This window comes from Engystomops pustulosus, chromosome 5 (genome assembly GCF_040894005.1).
Source record: "Engystomops pustulosus chromosome 5, aEngPut4.maternal, whole genome shotgun sequence".
In the NCBI taxonomy this organism is placed as follows: Eukaryota; Metazoa; Chordata; class Amphibia; order Anura; family Leptodactylidae; genus Engystomops; species Engystomops pustulosus.
Window position 1 is genome coordinate 155,398,820 of NC_092415.1, and position 23,302 is coordinate 155,422,121.

General features: G+C 40.9%; 1 protein-coding gene across 1 annotated transcript in view; it reads left to right on the plus strand.

Annotated features, from left to right (window-relative positions):
* Positions 1–22,521, plus strand: part of CAPN7 (calpain 7) — a 37,777-nt gene extending 15,256 nt beyond the window's left edge. The window contains exons 5-21 of the mRNA XM_072153498.1: positions 1,038–1,247; positions 1,324–1,410; positions 3,295–3,421; positions 3,743–3,828; positions 6,706–6,799; positions 8,139–8,285; positions 8,667–8,773; positions 10,491–10,611; positions 10,892–11,036; positions 11,724–11,823; positions 13,861–13,996; positions 17,562–17,637; positions 18,489–18,634; positions 19,525–19,587; positions 19,666–19,796; positions 21,583–21,675; positions 22,122–22,521. Of these exons, the coding sequence (XP_072009599.1) occupies positions 1,038–1,247; positions 1,324–1,410; positions 3,295–3,421; positions 3,743–3,828; positions 6,706–6,799; positions 8,139–8,285; positions 8,667–8,773; positions 10,491–10,611; positions 10,892–11,036; positions 11,724–11,823; positions 13,861–13,996; positions 17,562–17,637; positions 18,489–18,634; positions 19,525–19,587; positions 19,666–19,796; positions 21,583–21,675; positions 22,122–22,266 (2,014 nt within the window). The 3' untranslated portion in view covers positions 22,267–22,521. The remainder of the gene's footprint in view (positions 1–1,037; positions 1,248–1,323; positions 1,411–3,294; positions 3,422–3,742; positions 3,829–6,705; positions 6,800–8,138; positions 8,286–8,666; positions 8,774–10,490; positions 10,612–10,891; positions 11,037–11,723; positions 11,824–13,860; positions 13,997–17,561; positions 17,638–18,488; positions 18,635–19,524; positions 19,588–19,665; positions 19,797–21,582; positions 21,676–22,121) is intronic.
* The last annotated feature ends 781 nt before the right edge of the window (positions 22,522–23,302 follow it).

Below are 23,302 nucleotides of genomic sequence, written 5' to 3' on the forward strand. Positions count from 1 at the left end.
AATCACACGTCAGGGATTTGCATCAGTGACTTTGTACCATGAAAACGCAAAACAGGATTTTATTCCTTATCATTGTGTAGTCATCTCTCTAGGTTTTGGCTCACGATCACTGACGGTAGATGCCATTCATACCACTGACGTGTGAATAAGGCCTTAGAGGGTAGCAACATTCCTGTTCCACTGCTCACCATGAATCACCATGTATTCTATAGACAGCAATGAAAGTAGGACATAAGCAACATCTTTCATATATTTATAGAATACATTCTTTTCCTAATACCATCTCTTTGTTGTGTATGTTGTGAATGGAACCCCATTCTCGTTATCTTTGGGGGTCAGTGCCAGTGCATGTTATCTCCTATTTTGTGAATTGGGGATAACATGTACTCACCTCCTTCCTCGCTCCTGATGTTCCGCACCGTAGTCCGTTTGATCTGTGCCCCTGTTTGTGTACAGAGGCAAGCAAGCTGTGCTCGGGTAGCTTCCGGCCGGCTGAGGTGGCTGGCCATGCTCACCCGTCACTATATCCTAGCACCTGATACCATCTTTAGAGATTGGGGGGCTAAATAAACCAGGGCACAGATCAGACGGACTGTGGCGTGGAACATCGGGTGTGTCTGAGGAGGTGAGTACACGTTTCTTTTTTTAAAAAATCCTGCCCCAGCCCCGCTCCTACTCTTTTGGGACAACCCGTTTAAGTTGAATTAGTATGTAAATCAGAACTGGTATATTTTATAGTTGTAATTTAAAAAAAATGTTTTTTTGACCCTGTAACAATAGGATTTTCAAATTGTTGTGCTCTAATGGGACCAACGATTATCAATAAATATTCATTAAAGACACCTTACAGCTGATCATTGCAGCTATAGTAAAGCATCCAGAGAGCTTCACCAGAGGTCACAGTGGTCCGTCTGTAAGTCGGGTGTCCTTAAGTCGGGACTGCCTGTTTAGTGAAAAAAACATTTCGCTCCTTTTTTAGATTTTCTGTTTTTATAATTGAGGTCTGTATGAAACATTCCTTTATTTTCCCACAATAGAGCAGAGTCATTGAAAGACTCAATGGCTAAATCATCTTCAAAAGACAAACCCTCTGCCCCAAACAAACAAAACCAAACCCAACCAACACGGAGCTTCCTTCCTCTGGGCCCAGACTTCAGCTTAAATGATAAACCATCAGCTGCCAAACCAAGCCAGAACAGCGAGCCCCCCCGTCAGAGGTACACAGCGGAGGAGATAGAAGTGCTCAGGTATGGATGAACATGGTAGCCCAGCAGGCGGCACTGTCACACAGCTCCCTGGCTCATAGTCTTCTGCTTTTTACAGGAAAACTTCCAAAATAAATGGCATTGAGTATGTGCCTTTCATGAGCGTTGACCTGCGGGAGAGGTTTGCCTTTCCTATGCCATTCTCGTAAGTATCAAATGTAGTCGTTATAAGTAAATCTGAGGTTCTCTTTCTGTATTAGAAAAAAACATTATGTACAGGGTGCTTATATGAAAGCATAACTAAACACAGAAAATGCACAAAATATATATAAAGCATCTTCTAGTTCCTGTTTTCATCATTCTCATTATGTTGGTCTTTTTTTTTGTTTCATTTAACAAATAAAGCTGAATAATCCAAAATGCTAGGTTTCCGCTCCCCCCATTATCTTCTCACTGCCTAGAGCAGTGGTGGCCAACCTATGGCACGGGTGCCAGAGGAGGCACTCAGAGCCCTCTCTATGGGCACCTGTGCCATCACACCAGCGCAGCCCAGGACCCTAGAAGGAAGCTACAATGATAATCCAAACTTCTTTGCCTTCTTTCTACTGTATTGGTGTCCTCAGGTGCCTGTACAATTTAAACCGCAGCAGGGAGTAATAAGTTACTGCTTAAATTGTAGCATTGGCACTTTGCGAAAAATACCTGGGTTTAGGTTGTAGTTTGGGCACTCAGTGTTTAAAAGGTTTGCCATCACTGGCCTAGAGGCTGTAAAGCAGCCAAGTACAAAATGTGCGTCTGCTTAGGCTTTAACCACTAGATGGCGCTTTGATGTTGTAATAGACCTGGTCTGCATTATATACGGCTGTCACATTAGTCTTACTAAACCTTTCTTATTACATTAAAGAACATCTACCACCAAGATGAAGGATTGTAAACCGAGCACACAGACATACTGGTGTGTGCCCCCTCTTGTAGGTTCTGCTGTTCTTTTAGCTTTTTAGAATCTTGTTTTATTGAAAAAAGGTTTTAAAAAATGATGCAAATAAGCCTAAGGGGCTCCATAGTTGTCAATGAAACCTGGAGGTCCTTAGGCTCATTTGCATAATTTTTGAAACCCTTTTTTCTTAAAAACAAGGGCTTAAAAATCTACAATAAGAGTGCATCCTGCCAGAGGGGGCACACACATAAGTATGTCACTGTGCTTGGTTTAGCCTGGTAGTATATTTCCTTTAATATGATAAACAGCAGTGCACAATGGCAGAGGCTCCTTGCTAGATCTAGATTTAGGATCTAGATTTTCTTGTGGAATTCTCAATTCTGGTTGCATTTCTGGTCTTTGATGAAGGGGAATATATTGCTCCAAGCACTGCATCAGCAGTCTTGTTATCTGTAAGGATATTGTGTGAATTGATTAAGCAACTGCATTACTTTAGGGTTGTGGCACATGTGTATGATGGGGAGGACTTTTCCATTCATTTAAAATATTTAGGAATGAAATTCAGAGGAATAGAATAGAAAATCTACCCTAAAATAATAATAATTGATCTAGAGTAATAGCATTACAGTATTTATCAGGTCCGATAAGGTATAGATTATATAGTCACTGTATAGAGTAGCAGCAAAAAGAAATAAAAGAAGATTTGAAAAAAAAAATAAAGCTTTCTGCACTTATCAGGCTATTTATCCCCTGCCAAAAAAATCTGAATTCACCTCTCATTCAGTCATGGTGCCCAAAGGACTGAAGGATCAGATTACAGCTTCCCATAGAAGTCTATGGTGAAAAGAAGGGAAGGAGGAAAGCAGAGCTGAGCTGCTTGAAGTAGTAGAAAGTTTTCATTGTCTCTCAAGTGACAGTGGTCAGAATGATGAAAAGGATGAAGTAATGTTAATGTTTCAGGGTAAGACATGGCCAACATTTATCATACATAATAGATGTTGTTCTGTAATTCTCTAATGTAGAATTGATCATGGGTTTTTTGGAAGCAGACACATCCTTCAATGTGCTCCAATCACATTTTAGTTAAACTGTAAACCCTAAATAGAAATGTGGTATGATAATATTTTTTTGACGATCCACGTTTTTTTTCAGAGACAAATTTGGAAAGTTGGCATTGTCCCCCAAGCAGAAAAACATGTTTTCCAGGTGGGTGAGACCAGATGAAATCACAAACAACCCCACCATGATCTACACGGTATCAAGCTTTAGCATTAAGCAGGTAAGATGAATGCACAATATCACGTGTTGTTTGTAGAACAAAGCACCTCTAAGACTAAGACTTTTTTTTATTTTATAGCACTTGGCTATAAAATCTTTGGGCCAGAAAGTCCCCTTAGTGCCTAATATGGATTGGAGCCCTGGTGTGCATATCCCACCTGTTGTCTATGAGGCTGGGGGAGATCGCACTACAGGGCGTACACGCTGTAGTTGGAATTCTGTGCCCCATTTGTTTTTTGCAATTATATAAAATGAAAGTTGTGTAACAATGTTACACTAACTATGGAAAGAAAGTAACGCACTGTCCCTATTGTGTCTCCAGACAATAGTGTCAGACTGCTCATTTGTGGCCTCCCTCGCCATCAGTGCTGCCTACGAAAGACGCTACAATAAGAAGCTGATAACAAGGTAAGTCATACACAGGGAGTGCCTTGTAATGCTGTAGTCAACTAATACTATGAATGCCACAGGAATTTGTGGGGAAATAACTTATCCCACATTTCTAAATATAAAATGTTTGTAATTTTATCTAAATTTAGGTATAAGTTGTTAAGAAACAACACAGGTTACTTAACAACTCCTTCCTTTAAAGAGCCGGTGAGCAAGTCTAGTCAGTCAGAGTTATATTCCGTAATGGACGTGAAATGTAGTAATCTGAATGAACCTTAAACAGGGCCATTTCAAGGACTGGGTGGTGGGGTACTACTGCTTAGGACGCTGAACCTATGGGGGACCAGAGGAGTGAAGCACTGACACACAGATCCTACAGATATTACATGAAGAGCTGTAGGCTGCCTCATGTAACAGCCACGTGGCATATCTGATGACTATAACATGCAGGAATGATGTTCACCTCATTAATTCGCTGTCTGCTTGCAAAATACTTTCCAAACCAGCTCCTCGGTCCAAATATAGAGATGCAACCACCTGTGACTGGATTTGAAAGTTTATGCTCGTAGGCAGTGAAAGGATGCAGTGAACATCTTTGCTGTTTGCTCGCTATCAGATTTCCGGCCGCATTGCTAGGTTACGGAGTTATTTAGCACTGTGACAATAGCGAAGGCAACAAGACACATGTTCTCCTCATTCATTCACTGCACAATAACATTACATTTCTGCTGTTCAGGACCAGGGTTCTAGTGAGGGGATTTGGATGGGACTGATCTGTGGCTGGTTGTGGATACTAGTCTTTAGTTTGGTGGGGGGCTGGAGGTGGATAGTGTGGCTAAGAAATTGTGGTTGGGGTAGAATTGGTGACCTAAGTGTGCAAAGAAAAGGATCTTTTTCTAACTGTAATTGGGGTAGTATTAGACAGTGGGACAGGTGTGGTGCTATTTATCCATCTGCCTGGCACCATTGTCACTGGTTGTCATGTATGACATTGGCACCACTCACTTAGGGCTATCTTCACTTATCACATACTGCCTGCAGATTTGCGCCACTATACTACAGTAACCTTGTAGTGTATGGCATGAATGGATATATATTTGTATGGCTGGAGGTATTTAAAAAAGAAAAAAAAAAGATCTTATCACTACCTGTGCCCCCGCTCATATTCCCCTACACATAGAAGCCCATTACTGCCAGTTTCTATTTGTATACAGAGGCTGGGGGTGACATGTGTTTATATCGACGCTCCTGCTACTCCATGGGACACATGTATCGGCTACCCCTTTTAAATTTACTGAAGTTGGCCCATGTAATCATTGCAATCTATGTTAATTTTTTCCCTTTGTGATACAAGTGATGAGTTGCCTGTTTGCGACTCTTTGTGGTGTGCAAATTTTAGTCCCAAATAGCAGCTGCAAAAGTAAGTCTGGGTCTAGTATTATTTTGTGACTTATTAGGCGCAAGAATGGGACAATTTCAGAGGCCAAAAGTCACACAAGTTGAACAAACATCTGAGCTACAAAGAGGCAGCTAACTTTGGTATGCTGCTTGATTCTGCTCCTAAAAAGTTTGACGAAAAAAAGGAAAAAGAATGCAAGAGGAGTGATACATGTTCCCCCATGAGTTTCAGTGTAGACTTATATTAAGCCTGAATTTACATGAACGTATGCCATAGAAATGCATGGCGTATGGGCCGTTCACACGGGGAAAGATAGGACATGTCCTATATTTTTCCTGTGTATGGAGTAGTAAGTCAGATTGCGGCCGTACATACGTCCCACATACGGTTATGTGAATGCGGTCTAACAGTAGCTTCTGCATACAAACAGAAGTCAAAAGTGATGGACTGCGCCGCAGGAAGAATGGGAGCAGGGATACAGATAAGTATAAGTTCTTTTTTTATTTTTAATGTTCTTCAGCCATATATAAAACATGTATTTTCCTGGACAACCCCTTTAGGCCCAGACAACTTGAAGTTCATCAACACTTGATGTGGGTGGCTTATTTTTTGGCTATGTGCTTCTCTTACATAGCTTAGAGACAGTAAAAGTGATATAAGGCAGCCCATGATATTGCTCTTATTTCCATATATAAAATATATAAGGCTATGTTTGGAAATAATAAGCAGTATTATATATAGGATCCTGCTTAACTGATTCACGGCGACAGTCTGGTCCCGCTGCATGGAGAGGGCTCACGGGCTGAGCCCTCTCCATAGCCGGTAAGTCTTTGCTGCATATTGCAGGAAAGACTTACCGGTAACACCTGCTCTCTGTGGCAAAAAATGACACCACCTACAGCTCCGTACAAGTTATTAGCGCCAGAAGATGGCAAAATCAAAAAAATAATTTTTGTACAGGAGGTTTTAATTTTTGTAAATGTATGAAAACATTATAAAACCTATACAAATGTGGTATCCCCTTAATCGTACCAACCCAAAGAATAAAGTAGACATGTCATTTGGGGCGCTCAGTGAAAGATGTAATATCCAAGCCCACAAGAAAATGGCGCAAATGCGGTTTTTCACCATTTTCACTGCATTTGGAATTTTTTTCCCGCTTCCGAGTACATGGCATGGAATATTTAATACCATCACTATGAAGTGCAATTTGTTACGCAGAAAACAAGCCGTCACTCAGCTCTTTACGTGTAAAAATAAAAAAGTTACAGATTTTTGAAGGTGGGGAGCGAAAAATGGACATGAAAAAACAGGAAATCGGTTAATTAATGTTGTGTTCTGGTGGGACATCTCTAGGAGAAATTGTATTCAACTATTGCCTCCTCTGATTCTACTTTTGGCTACAACATGGAAGCAGTTGTCATATGATTCATCTTATTATTTGTTCTACCAAAAATGATATGTATATGTTGCTGTTTTTTTGTTTTTTTTCTTAGCATCATCTACCCACAAAACAAAAAGGGAGAACCGGAATACAACCCTTGTGGGAAATACATGGTGAAGCTGCACATTAATGGTGTACCTAGAAAGGTAACATTATAGTCTTGAAGTACTTAAAGAACCTGTCACCACATTTTTAAATATACTGCTAGTGAGAAGTTCCTATAAAGCCCTATTAACTGACTGACACCCTTCTTTTAGCTAAAACTTGTTTCCTTAACATCCCCATAAATCAATTTGATCTTATATTACCTGGAATCAGAGGGGGTGTGTCCTGCTTGGCTGGCCCCTCCCATCTACTCCTCCCCATTCCTTACATCTACTTACTATTCAGCATTTCATAACATGTAAACAGGGTGATGTCATCAAAGGTCATGTACCCTTTAAATTTGCAAAATGTACCCCATGTTTGTATTGGATCACATGAAATCACAGCAGCATCCATGGATTTCTACTCCTCTCCATCCTCCACGGAGGCTGCTGTGATTTCATGTCTTCAGATACATACAGTAAAGGTACAGTTTGCTAATGTTTGGAGGGTAAGAACCTGATATGATGTCACTCTGGTCACATGACAGGAATGTAACGCAAGGCAGAGCTGTCAGTCAAAATAAGGTGACATGGTTCACTGGCAGCCCAGGAGAGAGAAGAGTCAAAGCCAGAAGATATGATTCAGAAAAGCTAATTTGCATGTCAGAAAAAACGCCTGTAATTATGGTACAGGGCCTCACTGGCAGCTAATTTTAGGTGATATGGGGAGGACTTGTAACCCTTTGTCAGCAGGGTGACAGGTCTTGTTAAATCTAAATGATTTTATTTTACTACTCACTGGGGCACATGTATCATAAGTGCGGATTTCTCCGTCTGTTTTGGGGTTTTTTTCATGGATTTTCTGCTGGTCAGATGTATCTTCGTGGTTTTTCCTTATTGATACATGTGGCGTCTGGTCTTTAGTGTAATTTGCAACTTTGTAATTTTGCAATCGGTTCCAAGCTAATTTCTACGCCTGGTCAGGGGCAGCTGTAGATTCGCACCAAAATTTACAAAAAAGTCTTTCACATTTGAATTTAGGTGACAACATAGGGAAAACTGCAGAAAACGAGACCATGGCGAATTGGAGTGCACCGGCTTTCTGAGCATCTCACTGAATGAGTGTACATTGTACCCTTGTATGATTGAGACCATTGCTTACCTTTATTTACACTGAGCAGATAAGACCCCACTGTACTTGTGATTGGCGAGCGTCCCACTGGTTAGATCCCTACTGCCATTTTTCCATACAGTGTGTACAGGGGCTAATCTTTAGTTACCAGAATGCCCCTTTAATAACAATTTGGCATCCTTTGCACATACCCCTTTGGAACATGTTATCCATAAAGTCAGTGCAGAGTGTCATTTTTGTTTTTCTGATCTTTTTGTTTTTTTTCAGGTTATTATTGATGATTTTCTCCCTGTGGATCATAATGGAGAATTGTTGTGCTCATATTCTAACAATAAGAATGAGCTATGGGTGTCTCTGATTGAAAAGGCCTACATGAAAGTGATGGGAGGTTACGACTTTCCAGGGTCTAATTCGGTAAAAATGCCTTTCTATCCACTTTCTTTTTTTAAGCCTGTCCAATAGCAACCGTCATCCCTATGTAAACATTTGTATTCTGGAATCTTTTCTAGAGGACTGGATGGCAGGGGGAATATCAACTTATATGGTATAATTAGTTATGTCCTACTAGGAGTTCCTTTATATGTTTGTAGGAACATTTTTTATTTTTTTTTATAGAATCAAAACTAATAGACCAGTTGTCCTGGATCCTATTATAGGTCGTCTAACGTCTTCACCTTCTTGTGTTTATATCTTTATAAAGAAGCAGAACCTTGTACTACTGTTAGCACTGAGAGAAACAGATCATGTTATAAATCTTTTCTTATTAGACAATCTTCTAACATCTGTGTCTTTCAGAACATCGATCTGCATGCACTGACAGGATGGATACCCGAGAGGATCGCTATGCACTCTGACAATCAAGCGTTCGACAAAGAAAGCAGTTTTAGGATGCTGTACCAAAGGTAAAGGTCAAAGTTCTGCATTTTCAACATGGGTTACTTCCACATCTTTCTTCTGCTGGAATCTCTGCCTTCACAACAAACTCAGAGCAACAGCTAACACAATTTCTAATTTTGCATTAACCCCTTAACACCGCAGCCCTTTTTCGTTTTTGCATTTTTCATTTTTCACTCCCCACCTTCAAAAATCTGTAACTTTTTTATTTTTTTATGTACAGAGCTGTGTGATCGCTTATTTTCTGCGTAACAAATTACACTTCAAAATGTTGGTATTTAATATTCGATGCCATGTACTGGGAAGCGGGAAAAAAATCCAAATGCAGTGAAATTGGTAGAAAAAAAGCATTTGTGCCGTATTCTTGTGGGCTTGGATTTTATGGATTTCACTGTACGCCCCAAATGACATGTCTACTTTATTCTTTTGATCGGTACGATTACAGGGGATAACAAATTTATATAGGTTTTATAATGTTTTCATACATTTAAAAAAATGAAAACCTCCTGTACAAAGATTTTGCCATCTTCTGGGGCTAATAACTTTTATATACTTTGGTGTATGGAGCTGTGGGTGGTGGCGTTTTTTACGGATTTTAGGACTGTGCGACCTTTTGATCACTTTTCATAGAATTTTTTATTTTTTTTTTAAATGGCAAAAAAGTGCAAAACCACTCACCTCAGGGATTAACCAAGATATGATCCTGCATCAGTGTAGCTACAGCAGTCTCAAGGTATGTTTGCTTCATAATGCATATAATCAAATGGCAGGTTTTCTTTAAAGGAAATCTACCATTTGATTTCATGCATTGTGAACCAAACATATCTTGAGAATGCTGTAGCTACACTGATTCTGAAACATATCTTGTTTAATCCCTGAGCTGAGTGGTTTTGCTGAAAAAACACTTGTAAAATTATGATCATGAAGCTCTGTCGCTCCTTTGTCTTGCACAGCACTTTTCCTTTTACATTAGTTATACACTGCACCAGAGAATGATGTAATCACTATGTTGTGTTGTATCAATCGCTGTTGCAGGAACAGCCTGTAAGCCCTCTCCATACAGTGGCAGCTGACGTGTGCTGTACTATTACGTCACACGTCGGTAAGGGGTTAAAATCCAACTGTCACAGAGAACAAAAAAAATTGGTTGGGGTTACAATTCTAAAAAATACGGTTCCAACTTACATATAAATTCAACTTAAGAACAAACTCAAGGAACCTATCTTGTACATAACCCGGGGACTGCCTGTTCATTGGCATGGAAAACAAACTGAAGCCTAGCGACAAAGCAGAATCCAGTTTTCTGTGGAAGACCTAATAGTAGCTGACTGTCACCCACCTATTTGGTGCAATAACAATATATAGAAAGGGAGGGGAAAAACATGTTTATTAAAAGCTGCTATTACTTGGGGACAGTTTATTTCCATTGTGCAGCACCATCTAAATAGCAACTAAGGTTTGCTTTATAAAATTTACCACTAGTTACAAAAGGAGATTGAAATTTTATTTTTACCTTTAATAACCAGTTTTAAAGAAAACAACTAACATAAAAAGTTGTACTCTCCTAACTGATCTGCGGCCTCTTTGGTTTTGATGTGGTCTGGGTCATCCAAGAAGGTGACATGTCGGCACAAAAGCACTAGGGATGTGTTTTTATTGTAATTCTAAGTCTTCTGAATAGTCTAGTTTTATTATAAGATAAGTAATTATGTGTATTTCTTTCAGATTTCATAAAGGTGATGTACTTATTACCACAGCTACAGGTGTGATGACTGAAGAGGAGGGTGAAAAATGGGGCTTGGTCCCTACACACGCATATGCCGTCTTGGACATTAGAGAATACAAGGTTTGATGTGATTGTATTGTTGTGTCATTGGTCTTTATGCAGCTATTCTGTACGTATAATGAGCTTCTCCTAGTGGCAGGTTTTAATACTTTCCTTTGTCAATGAATTTAGTCCGTTCCTCGGTGGACAACAGAGAAATAGCACAACGTATAACAAAGGGCATTGTAATCGTATAAAAGATGTGTTTTACTAAGCTGACATGTCCCAAGAGCTGACAGTTCTTTTTATTTCTTTCTAATATTATTGTACATATCATAACGTCTATCTTGTTACTTTACAGACACTGCGGTTTCTTCAGTTGAAGAATCCTTGGAGTCATTTGCGGTGGAAAGGTCGTTTTTGTGAGAAAGATGAAAGAAGCTGGACCCCGGAGCTACAGAAATACTTAAACTTTGACCCACGGACAGCCCAAAAAATTGACAATGGTAATTTAACATTTTTGCCCTGACAACTGGTAGTGGGGGGCTAATACTACTGTGAGGCTGGTTGTTAGAAGTACTCTCGGGGACTACCAGGAAGTGTATGGCAGGAGATTGCCAAGTCTACTGAGAAGGAAGGGGGATCTGCAATGATTATTTGTGGTATCATGGTAAATAAGGTTAGTAAAAGGCACCAGTCCATCAAGTCCCCCCTATTAATTCTACATTATATAGTGTTGATCCATCAAAGTTGAAGGCAAAAAACAATGCAAGGCGATGCAAGGAAAAATTCCTTCCTGACCCCAATATAACCATTATTATTGATAAAATGATGGAGGCTGCTGTTGCTTCTGGGAAAATATCACTGACCCAATAGTGGGTTGTCCAGTTAGTGTGGTCCCTCTTGAATCTTTACCTCAAAGAGGTTATGCAGCAGTGTGCTATACATGGGAAGCTTTATCACTTATGACAGCAAGGAAAGTAGATTATATTAGCGAACATCTCCTCCAAGATGATCCCTTCAGATGCCCAGTAGAGGTCTCCTTACAATCATATTAGTGTCTGGAATATGCTGAATTTACCGAAAGTTGGAGTTTTCGGTAAGGAATCCCACCAGTTAGAGGTACAGAGGGTTGTATAAGAAGTCACTGATATATTAATAATAATGTAATATTATGTGTAATCCTATTCTAGGTATTTTCTGGATCACATGGGATGACCTGTGCCAGTATTATGACGTCATTTATTTGAGCTGGAATCCAAGTCTCTTCAAAGAATCTACATGCATTCACCAGTATGTCACACTGTCATCTATATGTCACATTGTCACCCATGGGCTTTATTGGGAAAAAAATTGCTTTGGTTGCAGAATGATTATTACAGATGTGATTACCAGAAGTGCAGTTTTTCATTTTGCTATTGTCATTATCTGGGGAAGTTCTGGTGCATGTAATGGCTGACATCTCCACTGACTCAAGTATACAAAGTGTCCCACCAGAGGCAGATTAACACTACCTTTAGGCAACCATCTCAATGTTATCTATAGAGACAGAAATGGCAAGGAAGAGAACACATGGAATACCATAACGGAGCAAACAATACCATAATGGCAAACATTAATGTGCCTTCGCATTGCTGTAGCAAATAAACTGACCCAAGTAAATGAAAGAGGTCATCAGCCTCCCATACATATGTACTGCTTGGTTAGTAAGATTATAAGATAGTAGATTTTTAGCAAACCTATAAAAATATACTTATTACCCGCATCACCAAGATTCTTGATCATTTGATATCCAGTAGTGAGGAGGATATGATGGAAGATCCCGGCTGGTCATTATATGTGACACATGAGCGATGTCACAAGTATTAGTTCACTGCTTTCTGATGTGAATACACTGAAGCTGTAGAGGAAAATGACTCCTACACAAAGGTGTCTTGAGAAAGGGACCCCTCTTTGTCATATGTTCTGGTGCATTTAATGGCTGACATCAACTGACCCAAGTATAAAAAGTGTCCCACCAGAGACAGATTAACACTACCATCTCAATGTATATCTACCTCTGTGTATCACTAAGGATAGTAATTCATAATCCCCTATCTAGTAGTGTAATTAGTAGTTTTGGGGAACAACACTGCCCTCCTTGTTCCTTTACATGTTCTCCCATGCATACTGGCTGCTTTCTCTTATAAAACATGAAAGCAATGATATGGTAGATGAGTACATATGAGGTCGGCTTATAAAACTCCCTTGACATCTCTATACCTCTATACAGGCGGTCCCCTACTTAAGGACACCCAACTTACAGACGACCCCTAGTTAAAGACGGAACCCTCTGTCCCCTGTGACCTCTGGTGAAGCTCTCTAGATGTTACTTTAGTCCCAGGCTGCAATGATCAGCTGTAAAGTGTCTGTAATGAAGCTTTATTGATAACCCTTGTTCCCATTACAGCAAAAAAGCAAATTGTCCAGCAAAAAAGTCCAATTGTCACCAGGGCAAAAAAAAATGTGTCTAGGACTACAAGTATAAAATATACAGTATATAACCATCTCTGTTGTATCCTACAATGCTGCTTTCCTCTGCCTCCTACTTGTGTTGGATAGGGTTCTTCCTCTCAGCTCTTATTAACAGGAGGCTGGGGAGAGTAAATTAAGTGAATTTAGAGAAGATTTTTAACTAGTAATGAACTGTAAATTATGGGAAATGGTAGAAAACGACAGGGAAAATTCAGTAGAAAAAGACTTACAGAAGAGCCTCTAGATCACTATTTGTTCAAAGATCTATTCACTTGATTTGTTTTCTCCATGCTCATCCCTATCCAAATTCTTTGTTCAGTAGTAAATACCTTCAATATCTGAAACTACTAAAATTGTGAAATTCATATATAATGTGTGTGTGTGTATATATATATATATATATATATATATATATAACACGAAAAAATGGCAGCACTCCGAGATTCAAAATGTGGCAAAAAAACGTACTCGTTTATTCACACGTGTCAAGGCTACGTTTAGGCTCCTTACACCTTCAAGCTTGAGAAAGGCTCCAGGTGTAAGGAGCCGAAACGTAGCCTTGACACATGTGTGAATAAATGAGTACGTTTTTTGCCACATTTTGAGTTTCGGAGTGCTGCCATTTTTTCGTGTTTTTGTATGTGGATGGACCCTGGTCTAGGTCCTGAGATGTGCACCTGAGTTGTTCTCAGCCGTATCTTGAGTGCTGCCACACTCCGTGAGATATATATATATATATGTATATGTGTTCACCTTATTATCTATTGCTGTATAAAAGATGGAATGATTTTATATTTGTGATATGTTATTTTATAGTACATGGGATGCAAAACAGGGTCCTGTGAAAGATGCTTACAGTCTTGCAAACAATCCTCAGTACAGACTTGATGTCCAGTGTCCAAAGGGTGGAGCTGCGGTGTGGATATTGCTGAGCAGACACATCACGGATAAGGTTGGTATTGCCCATCACATATAATTTTATCTATTGATAAAATTGGTGGGGTTGGCTCAGGAATATAACCCTGATCAGCAGGTGTCTTGTTGTAGTCTTAAAAATTATATCTCCATACAAATCAGTAGTGCTTAAAGGGATAGTTTGGGATCTGCTTTCCAAGCACACTGAATAGTGGTTGTGCCTGGTATTGCAGTTCAGCTTCATTCTTTTGAAGGGGACTGAACTGCACGGACACTTTTTGTGGTGTCACTGTCCCATGATGCGGAGGCAGCATTCATTAGAGCTCTGCGACCACTTCCAGGACCATAAAGTATGTTCCAGGGTTTGCATTGCATAAAGAATACACATATTTACCGAACCAGACGTGTCAGGAGAGATGACACTGCTCGCTCAAAAAGAAGAGGGAGAGAAGTGCTCGTAGGGCAATACTATTTGCCTTTAAGTGTGGTTTGAGAGCAATGTATGGAGGTCCGCTCACCTTGTTAAAGGACACCTGTCATCAGATCTGTGTCACTTGTCCTGTCACTACTACCTGTTGGAGCAGCTCACAAGGATCCATCCCAGACATTATCTAGTTATTTCATACATTATTCATTGTAAAATCATCTATTCTTTATCATGTAAATTAGGCTGGTCACAAGGTCAGAGGCAGTGATGTCACCCCTGTTACCCCTCCCCTCTCCGCCCCCTGCTCATGTCTGTGTGTAATGTATAGTAAAGCATGGCTAGTGTGTGTGTGCTGCATCTGCTGACATGCTGCATCTGCTGACATGCTGCATCCTCCTAATATACAGGTGAGAGACACAGACATCAGCTACACAGGAATCTGACATGTTCTGCTGTAACATGGCTGCCTGGAGCTGCTGTATCTCTCCTAAACACACACACATGCACACACAGGCTGCAGGGGGCGTGGCCACCAGCACCAGGAAGCACATCATTATACAGCCTCACACCATTACACAGGCTGTCAGTCAAGCACTGGGGGTGTGGCTGTGCCTCCCACTCATGAATAGAGTGGACAGCTTGAATATGCTAATGCTTCATTGGACATTTCACAGGTCATTTGCATACAGCTTTAGGACCTCATTGCTTAGGTTTACAGGCATGTAGAGGGACAATGAAGGGATAGAGGCAATGCTCTCTAATGGCAGTTTATGAAAATATATTTAGTTTAGGGGGGTTATTTTGCATGACGGGTTCTCTTTAAGTCGCATAACTACTATAATCGCCAAATCAGATCATGGTCACGAGGGATGATGGCCCCCTCTGTTGTCCAGAAACCCCGTCTAGGTTTGGTTAAATTGGATCTTCAAATCAAGAAAAAAAAAGTGCTGTTTCAAAGATACTAGAGCTACTATGCTACTATTCAATTCAAAGTGGAGAGCTGGTTTCATGGGAAAACCACTTAGGGGCTAAGGCAGGAGGAAGGTAGAAAAAAATATACTTGCCTTGCTCTGGCTCCTGGATCCTGCTGTGGGGCCCCCAGGCTCACCCAGTGCTGGAATTGTTGGACAGCCATTGGCCTCTCCAGTTACAGGAGGGAGAATGGTGATACCCAGGGGTGACCTGATTAAGAGGGGCCTAGAAAAGTCATTTTCTTATAGAGAATTCTGAAATGATTATGATAACTCCAGGTCATCCCAGGTAAATCACAAGGCAATAATATTGTATCTACCTTCCAATTCATGTTTGCATCTTTGGAATTTCACTGAATTGCAGAGCTCGTTGCTTTGCGTGTAGAAACTTGCACAACACTTCCCGTTATTATATGTTACAGTCACATTTCTACATAAATATGATAAAGGTAAATATTACATAACAAATTTTTCAGTTTTTTTTTTCTTTCATTCAACCCATGAGGGAAAAATTAGGACATAACTGAGTTTATCCCCTTTAAAAACAATAATGTTTTCAAAGATTAAAAAAAATATTTAAAGAAAAATCTATACTGATTCCACACAGTCAGGTGCAGAAGCTCTTTGGTGACTGCATGTGACTGCTCCTATGTCATCCAGAAATATTGATCTGCTGCCATGAGCAAGCTGGTACTGCACAAAGACCAGGGGACCACCAGGGCTTCCTCACTGCACCATGGGGGCTGCCAGGGTTTCCCGATTGCACCAAGGGGACCACCAGGGCTTCCTCACTGCACCAAGGGGGGGGCCACCAGGGCTTCCAGACTGCACCAAGGAGACCTCCAAGGCTTCCTCACTGCACTAAAGGAACAACCAGGGCATGCTCACTGCACCAAGGGGACCACCAGGGCTTCCTCACTGCACCAAGGGGACCGCCAGGGTTTGATCACTGCACCCAGGGAACCACCAGGGTTTCCAGACTGCACCAAGGGGACCACCAGGGCTTCCTTACTGCACCAAGGGGACCTCTAGGGCTTCCTCACTGCACCAAGGAGACCACCAGGGTTTCCTGATTGCACCAAGGGGACCCCCAGGATTTCCTCACTGCACCAGGGGGACCACCAGGGTTTCCATACTGCACCAAGGGGACCACCAGGGTTTCCATACTGCACCAAGGGGACCACCTGGGTTTCCATACTACACCAAGGGGACCACCTGGGTTTCCATACTGCACCAAAGGGACCTCCAGGGCTTCCTCACTGCACAATGGGGACCCCCAGGGTTTCCACACTGCACCAAGGGGGTCTCCAGGGCTTCCTCACTGCACAATGGGGACCACCAGGGTTTCCACACTGCACCAAGGGGGTCTCCAGGGCTTCCTCACTGCACAATGGGGACCACCAGGGTTTCCACACTGCACCAAGGGGTCTCCAGGGCTTCATCACTGCACCAAGGGGACCACCAGGGCTTCCTCACTACACCAAGGGGACCGTAACTTTGTTAATCCTTTTAAATATTCTGACATTTTTCTGCTTTGATGTCAATTTCTAGAAAATAATAGGCTATAAGATTCAGGCTTCACAGATGAGGAGGAACATCTTACACTCCTATTATTTTCTAGAAATTGACATCAAAGCAGAAAAATGTCAGTTACACAATGTGCGTAGTGAGCGATAAAGAAGGCAACGCCTGTGTAACCATGTAAATATTTAACTAGCACAAAGCTCATAAATTAGAGTGGAAGCCTGCAAATTAGCAAGTCACTAATTGCTACCCACCTTGTACTTTGTGACCTGCCAGCGATAACCCAGAGAGGTCAGCGCTTTATAGTAATGGTGCCGGCCTGCACTCTTCATGACACTCCGTTACCAGCCACTAGGCTTCTTAGATGGCCCAACAAGGGGCAACTAGGGAACAACAAAATACACCCACCCTGCTCTGCTTCACCTTTTCAGTGGTTTACAGCAAGAACAAAGGTGCCTAGGATCCTGTAACCACCAAAACCTAATGGTTCTGTGGCCACAGGAGCAAAGACAGTGATGTTGAGATGTGACATCACTTCTCTAAAGATAGTGACAATATATTGTGTGTAACAAGAAACCATAAGGTCACGGGCCAGTATAACTACACAGTAAAATAATAATAAACTATCAAGTATAAAGGTGTATATACATGGCGCTGAAATGACTACCTATTTCTTGTAGGATGACTTTGCACAGAATCGAGAATTTATAACACTGGTTGTTTACAAGAATGATGGCAAAAAAGTTTACTACCCAGGTGAGTTTTAAACCTGCTGTCTGTGTTAAAGGAAATCTTCCATCAAAATTCATCATGATACACCAGGAACATTTATTTGTAGAACCATTAAAACCTAGAATGGTTTTGGGGGCATTACCAGAGTCCTTCCGTGCTGCAGCTTCAAAGGCTGTTACACTGTTTCTCCCTCCCTCTGTCTGTAATCTCTGCAGCTGAGGAAGATTCAGCACACAGTGTGGAGGAGTGCTCCTGCACAGCCTGTGAATCTACAGCATGAACAAGTAACGCCCCTCAGAGACCTTTCAGCCAATTAGCATCATTTTAAAAGTTTGTTTTTAGATGGAAGGAGGCCATGGATAATTAAATATAAAATTACCACATTGGCTAAGAGTAAGTGCTTTCCTTTAAGATCCCCACATATAAAGACATTTTGTAATACATTTTTAGGAGTATATCTTAAACTTTTTTAAGCTTTTTCTCCCGTACTTACACAGACAGCTGATAGATAAGGTGCAGTTTATAAAGTTTCTAACGACTTAACGAATAACTAAACCTTTAAAGCCTCCAAACAACCCAAAAGCATATGGATATGGCTGCATGCCTCAGGGGAACACACAGACCCCTTAATGAATTAATTGTACAGACAGTAATAAACTTTGTAATATCTTTAATAAAGTACAATGTTTGTTATTATTATTATTTCTTATTATCATCATCAGTTATTATTATGAGTTATCAAGTGAAATGTCCTCTATATATACAAGGAGTTAATCTTTAGCCTCCTCTCCTTATCTATTTACTATGTTTTGACTTGAGAAGCCTTTCTTATGTCACTTCTTGTGGTTTGCGGATCACTTTGTCTTGTCTTGTAGCCGATCCAGCACCTTATATCGATGGAATACGAATAAACAGCCCTCATTACCTTACAAAGATTCCTCTGACCAGTCCTGGGACCCACACCTTTACTTTAGTGGTGTCTCAATATGAAAAGCAAAATACGATTCACTACACACTCAGGGTAAGTGCCAGAACAAGCACCATAATGTGTACAAGGAAGAAAGATCAATGGGGCAGATTTATCAAGCTGTCTAAAGGTAAGAATGTTATTAGTTGGCCATGGCAACCAATTACAGCACCCCTTTAAAATATTTATGAGCACTGGTAAAATTACACATAAGCTGTAATTGGTTGCCATAGGCAACTAAGAACATTTTTTTTTAGACAGCATGATAAATCTGCCCCATGTCCATAAAATTAGCTCCTGCAGTTTCAGGTGGCCTGATATATTTGCAGGATACCATCAGACAATACCCCAGAAGAGGTCCACTCCGTAGTGGTCTATGGTGAGAGGGATTTCTGGGATACATTCTCCTATTTACAGGACATCTACCACCAGGATGAAGGATTGTAAACCAAGCATGTTGACATACTGGTGTGTGCCCCCTCTGGCAGGATCCGTACTTCTTCTTATGCCCATGTTTTTACAAAAAATGGCTCCAAAGATGTTCATTGAGCCTGGAGACCTTGAGGCTCATTTGCATAATTAAAAATTCTTAAAAACAAAGGCATAGGAAGCTTAAAGAAGAGCGTATCCTGCCAGAAGGGGGAACACACCAGTATGTCAGTGTGCTTGGTTTACAATCCTTCATCCTAGTGTTGTGCTTCAGTTTACAGTATTAATTTCAAAGAAAGGAAACAGTACAAAAATGTGACCTAACATCTCAGCCAAACAGCATGATGGAGATGGTGGTGCCTACATATAAAGCTACACTGACACTTTATAAACACATGCACACTTGGCCGAGCATTGCATGTGTCCTGTACCTAGAGAAGGAATAGATGACTGCTAGATATATCTGGATTGCTTAAATCCACCTGCTTTAAGTTTGTCTTGGTTTCATTCTGTAGGTGTATGCAGCGTGCAAGTTTACGTTTTCCAAGATCCCAACACCATATACAATTAACAGACGGGTAAGTCGGATGTGTCCAGTGGTTTGTATTGCACTGCACCAGCATTTGTGCTGTTCTAACAAGTCTATTGTTTTCTAGATTAATGGTCAATGGAAGGGCCATAGTGCAGGAGGCTGCGGAAACTTCAGAGATACCCACAAAAATAATCCCATATATCAGTTTAACATGGAGAAAGCTGGACCATTACTGGTTGAGCTCAGAGGACCAAGGTTGGTGATATTGCTTCTGTTCAATGTTCTATTACTAGAATGATAAAATAAACTTAGGGATTCTACACGTGATGCAGAATGGCTCCAGGATTTACTCCAGCAGGAATCAGAAAGCATCAGAAACCGGCCGCAATCACTTGTTTCTGATGTGGATCCCGCTGCGTCTCTGCTTCCGTCAATGGGAGGAGTGCAACCACTGCATTGCAAAGGTTTCTTTCCACACTACAATATGCTGCAGTACATTACAGGTCACTTATTCTGCAGCAGAAAGACCCTTTTCCCCACAGTGTGTGTATGAGATGGCCATCACAAGATGTGCAAAACAGCAGACCAATGTTGGGCCCGGTTGTCACCACTGATCTCCAAGTACTGGCCATTTCTACAAAAATGGAATAGAGGGGCACTATCCAAAACTCCACATAGATGTTGAATGCAGCTATATGACGTCCTGAGATGACATAGGCAAATATATAGACAAAACAGGTGGTGCTCAGCGTACAGTAAAAAGCAGATCCTGTATATAGTAGGAAGACAGAAAACGCAGCAACTCACCAATAAAACATCTTCTTTATTTCATCATCGGATAAAAGTAAGTCCAGTGACACAGACCAGTCAGGATAGAGGTAGGAGCAGGGGGGGTTTCTCTAGCTTCACTGGCCAGTTCTAATGAAAAACAATTAATTGTAACACTTGGACATCCTCTTTAATATAGACACTGACTGAAACGCATAAGGTAAGAACGTGATGTGCGCCAGGAATCTGCTCTTGTACACAATCGTATGAAGCCTTGGAAACAGGCCCATATATCGACTCGAAGTCCGGCTGGCAGACAGGAAGTAATTGCATCATATTGGGATCACCAGACATATGGTTGTGTGCAGGAACCCTTAAAGGGGTTTGCCCATAAAGTAAAGTTGTCAAATTTGAACCCCCTAGTGATGTTTACACAATAAAGCTCACTTTAACCCCTTACTTTACAATTTTTAATCAGTTTTATTGCTGTTTAGCTCTTATAACTTTGGAATTTTACACTGACCAGTGTGGGGGGGGACTCTCTAAGAAGACATTTCCCTCTAGTGCTATGAGAGGCTGTGTGCTGACAATGGGCTTAGATTATCAGGGTCTAGGTTTATCTACACTTTTGTTTAGCTTCTGAACATTCATTAGTATATGATGCATAGAAAAATGAGACAAATCGGAGATGAGAGATCCATGAGATGCATATAACACACAATGACAAACTTCAGCTTTGCTACATCAGAGCTATTACACAGAAATGCAGTGTGCAGACAGGAGAAGATATTCATGAGAAGAATCTGTCTTGTCTGACCATAGTCGGAAGATTTACAGTCAAATAGACAGGCTGGACTTATATCTGTGAAATGCTGTATTTATGTTATTAACAGTGATTAGAGATTGTGTTATTTTGTAATCCTGAGTACATATAAGAATCTTGTCTTCATGGGAAAACTACTTTAATCATATAATGGAAATGATCCCTTCCAAGTTCTACTTAGGATCAAAGACCACCCACCCTCATCTAGTTGATGGGGAAAAATAAAAACAAAACATCACTAATTCTTTAGGTAGGGGCTCCCCTATAAAGTGCTGTTATGCCTTTAGCCTTCCTCTCTGGCTTGCGCACTTTGTGTATGTATATGTCTGAATTCCTAATATGATTTATTTAGGACTTAGATAGAGTTTCTATTAAAAGATTTGTCTGTTTGCTGACCATAGGACATATTACTAGATCATGGAGCCATAAGCCTTTTCTTTTACTGTGCAGGCAATACAGTGTGGGCTTTGAGGTCATAACAGTGTCCACAACTGGAGATCCAGGGCCATCAGGCTTCCAGAAGAAAAGCAGCGGAGACTACAGGTACAGTACTCGATGCTGGCACTCAGTGACATTGGATAACTTTGTGACAATTACCTTCTTAAAGGGCAATTTATATCAGCAATTGAACATCAGCTTAACATCAACATAATAAATAGACTATGTGAATGCATTGGATTACTTACGTCCTACTGCCCTGTATCATCTCAAAGCTGTTTTTTCTTACTTTGTGTTATCATGACACATTCCAAATGTAAGTGCAGAACAGACAAGTGCAGGTATCGAGTGAGAAAACCTTTAAGATTTCAGCATTACAGAAGTTGGATCTGCTTGTGATAAAATCCTCAAGTAGCCAATTCGAGTGTAATCAGATTATAATGGCATATCCCAGACACTTCCAATCTATTGTCTTCTGTCTTTCTAGTGTAATAGCTGCCGTGTAGATACATTTGTTTTGTCCTGACCCTTATCCTTTACGCTCTCCACAGATGCGGTTTCTGCTATCTAGAAATAGACAATCTACCTGTCGGGATTTATAATATCATCCCCACTACGTTCTTGCCTGCACAGGAGGGCCCCTTCTTTTTGGACTTTAATAGTGTAACTTCTATCAAAGTGTCACAGCTACAATGATGAAGAAATTCGAAATCAACACTTCTCAGGACATTTCTCTGCAATCTTGAGGGAGAATCCTGGCAGACATGGCGTTTACATGGCTTGTGATACAGCTCTAGATGATCATACACTGCATTCATGAAGAAGTAGTGTTCTTCTATGGGAGGGAAAGGCTACTGCTGGAAAGATGCAGTATAAACTACTCTACTTGAAGATTTCATTGAAGAATTTCAATGAATAGCCTAAAAAAAATAAATATTTTTGCACCACCATGATGTTATGTGCTTTGTATTATTTGACAATGGCCAACAAATCTGGTTATTTGCTAGAAAAGGAATACCAAATCTGGCCAAGCATTATTAATACTTAAACTTGAAATAAATTGGGGTTTAGTACTTACTGTAAAATCCGCTTCTCGTTGCTACATTGGGGGACACAGCACCATGGGTATAGGCCCAGCCACTAGGAGGCTGACAAAGTAGAAATAAGCGGTGTTGGCTCTTCCTCGGTGGGCTATACCCTCACCACAGGCCTTACGCTGATCAGCTTGTGCAACAGCATTGAGAGCAAAATATATAAAAACGGAACCAACATGTCCTGAAAGCTGGACCTGGACATCAAGTTCCATAAAGTAAATAATAAGTGAATGGAGACCTTGCATGGAGGCGATAAAGGTCTCCAGAACTAAATTCAGGTCCAAAGGTTTAAGTGGATTATAGTGAAGGGAGCACTGTGCACCAGCCCCATACTTACCTCTCAGGAATCTTTGGGTGGCCTCACATCGTAGTGGGGCACTGCAATTCTCTGCCAATGCAGACACAGTTTGGGAGTAGGTGACCGGCGAATAAAACACCCGTAGGGGCAAGCAGCTGTGTGGCTACCCAAGCAGAGTCCGCCCTGCTGCAATAGCTAAGCCTTGGCAAATAAAGAGGAGAAAGGAGACAATAACAAAGGAAAAGCAACAAGCTGTTTGCAGGTCATGTCTGACACAAGCCTAAGAAGTCATCAGGATAGGGCCCTATGGTGAGGATATAGCCCACTGAGGCGCCCAACC